At 52.0% G+C, this 2,121-nt stretch overlaps 1 protein-coding gene across 1 annotated transcript in view; it reads right to left on the bottom strand.

Annotated features, from left to right (window-relative positions):
* TBC1D21 (TBC1 domain family member 21) overlaps positions 1-2,121 on the bottom strand; it is a 12,159-nt gene that overhangs the window by 2,336 nt on the left and 7,702 nt on the right. The window contains 5 exon segments of the mRNA XM_006922641.1: positions 1-2; positions 5-30; positions 390-486; positions 1,477-1,577; positions 1,705-1,815. The exon segment at positions 1-2 is cut by the window's left edge and continues 82 nt beyond it. Of these exon segments, the coding sequence (XP_006922703.1) occupies positions 1-2; positions 5-30; positions 390-486; positions 1,477-1,577; positions 1,705-1,815 (337 nt within the window).

Here is a 2,121-nt window from a genome sequence, read left to right on the forward strand (position 1 = left end):
GAGGGACTGCAGTCCCAGCACCCTTTCCTCCTGTGGGGAGAAAAACGGGATGCCAGCCCAGAGGCCATGGTCAGAGAAAACAGGGCATGACATGGAGAACAGAGCAAAAACAGACAGACCAAACAACAGAGCACACACACATTTGGGAAATACAAAACACCTGGCTATCACTTTTCTAACTGTCCTTGGAGACTGTTTGGGGTGGAATTTCAACTGTCCAGACTCCAACCCCATCGAGATGAACCCTCTTCCTAGGGCCTGGAGAGAAGATCAAATGATCCTCCTCTCTCCCCCATGATTGGGCACCACTGCCTTGGGGGGCTGGGTCCTGGCCTCCATCGATGCTGCCCTTGGGGGAGGTTTACAGTGCCAGGAGAGGGCCAACTCACTTAGGTGCTCAGCAAACACAGGGTCCATGAAGTTAATCAGGTCATTAAGCATGTTGAGGTTCTTGCTCACCCCAATGTTGATGACACAGCTGTGCTCCTGTGAAAGACGAGAAGAAGGGAAACTGAGTCTTCTGGGCTTGAGGGCACCAGAAAAACCCAGCCCTACTTCACCAACTCCCCAATTCCGGAGACCCTCTGTGTGCCTGGCTCCAAGCCAGGACCATGTCTCTGTATGAGTTTGTATATGTGTGTGTGCACGTGCACACATCATGTCTGTGTCTGTGATCAGTGTGTGCAAGTGTGTCCATCTGTATGTGTGTGGTGTGTGTGGTGTGTGTGTGTGTGTGTGTGTGAGAGAGAGAGAGAGAGAGAGAGAGAGAGAGAGATGTTTCAGGTGTAGCTCATAATGCAGTGAGCCCAGTTATTCTTCTATACACACATTGTGGGTCAGATTCAGTCAGGACAAGGAAAGAGCAGTGAGCACATTGTCACAGGGATGGAGAAAGAGTTGAGGATGGGTTCTAGGCAGCCTCTCACAGGTCATAAGGAAAGACTTTTCAGGGAGGGTGTTCCATGGAGCAGAAACTTCAAAAGCCCTCAACCTGGACAGTGCAGTGTATATCTGGGGAACAATATGTCCCCTGGTATTCTAGAGTGCAGGTCATGTGAAGGGAGCAGTGAGACAGCAGACCGAAGGTGGAGGGCTTGAATGCCTAGCTGAGGTTATTGAATTTTATTCTGAAGGCTGTGGGAAGCCATGGAGGATTTGTGGGAGCAGAGTGTGTTTTGAGAAAAGAATGCCAGAAGAGGGTGTCATCACTGAGCCTCTTTCAATGTTTGGTGAGAGCTGGACCAAGAACATCACTCCAGCGTCCTCCTCAACTCCAATGCTTGCCCCCGCCCCACCCTAGAACACACCCCACTGGGGTTGATGTTGCCCCCTCAGGCTTCTCTGGGACCCAAAGGGCTGTTTTAGAGCTAGAGGAAGTGGCTGGGGCTGCCAATGCTTGCCTAACCTCAAGGGGTTGTTTGGAGAATTGGCGGGATGGTGTGGGGAGTGGTCCCTGAGCTCAGGCCCAGTCCTCACCGTTTTCTGCAGGAAAAACTGGAAAAGCCAGAAGATCTCGTGGTCGTGTTCCACCATCAATTGGAAGAGCATCACCATATGGTGGAAGCCCTGCTGGTACTCTGGGGTGGAGGGGATCAGTGAGGAGGGCCTGGGTGGGAGGAGCAGAGCCTGGGCTTGGGCAGAGAAGGAATTCCAGAAAGGAATTGAGGAGAGGGGGCTGAGAGGAAGCTCAGCACCATAGCACACCTGCCTGGGTGTTGCAGACGTAACTCAGGAGCAGGATCTTTTCCAGCTTCTTCTTGTCGATAAGGACATTGCCTAGGGGGTCTTTATCATAGAGTTTCTGGATGTCGCATGCTAGGTTGGGAGCAAAAGACAGGTGAGTGGACCCTCCAGCACCCAGGGTCCATGGGTAAGTTTATTCCCCTCAACCAACCCAGGACATTCTAGGGAGGAGGCTGTGAAAAGAACATCAGCCGACCAGGCTCTAGCCCTCACCACATCCTGAGCTGCTTGGGTTTTTTCCCCAGTTCCAAACCTTTGACTAAGCTGTACCCTCTGTCAGGAATGAACCCCCCTCCATCCAATTCAAATCCAGCTGGGAGGAAAGAGAGGAAGATAAACCTGCAGGAACGGCATGTACCCATGGAAACACAGTGCTAG

The sequence above is a fragment of the Pteropus alecto genome, unplaced genomic scaffold (genome assembly GCF_000325575.1).
Source record: "Pteropus alecto unplaced genomic scaffold, ASM32557v1 scaffold38, whole genome shotgun sequence".
Lineage (NCBI taxonomy): Eukaryota > Metazoa > Chordata > Mammalia > Chiroptera > Pteropodidae > Pteropus > Pteropus alecto.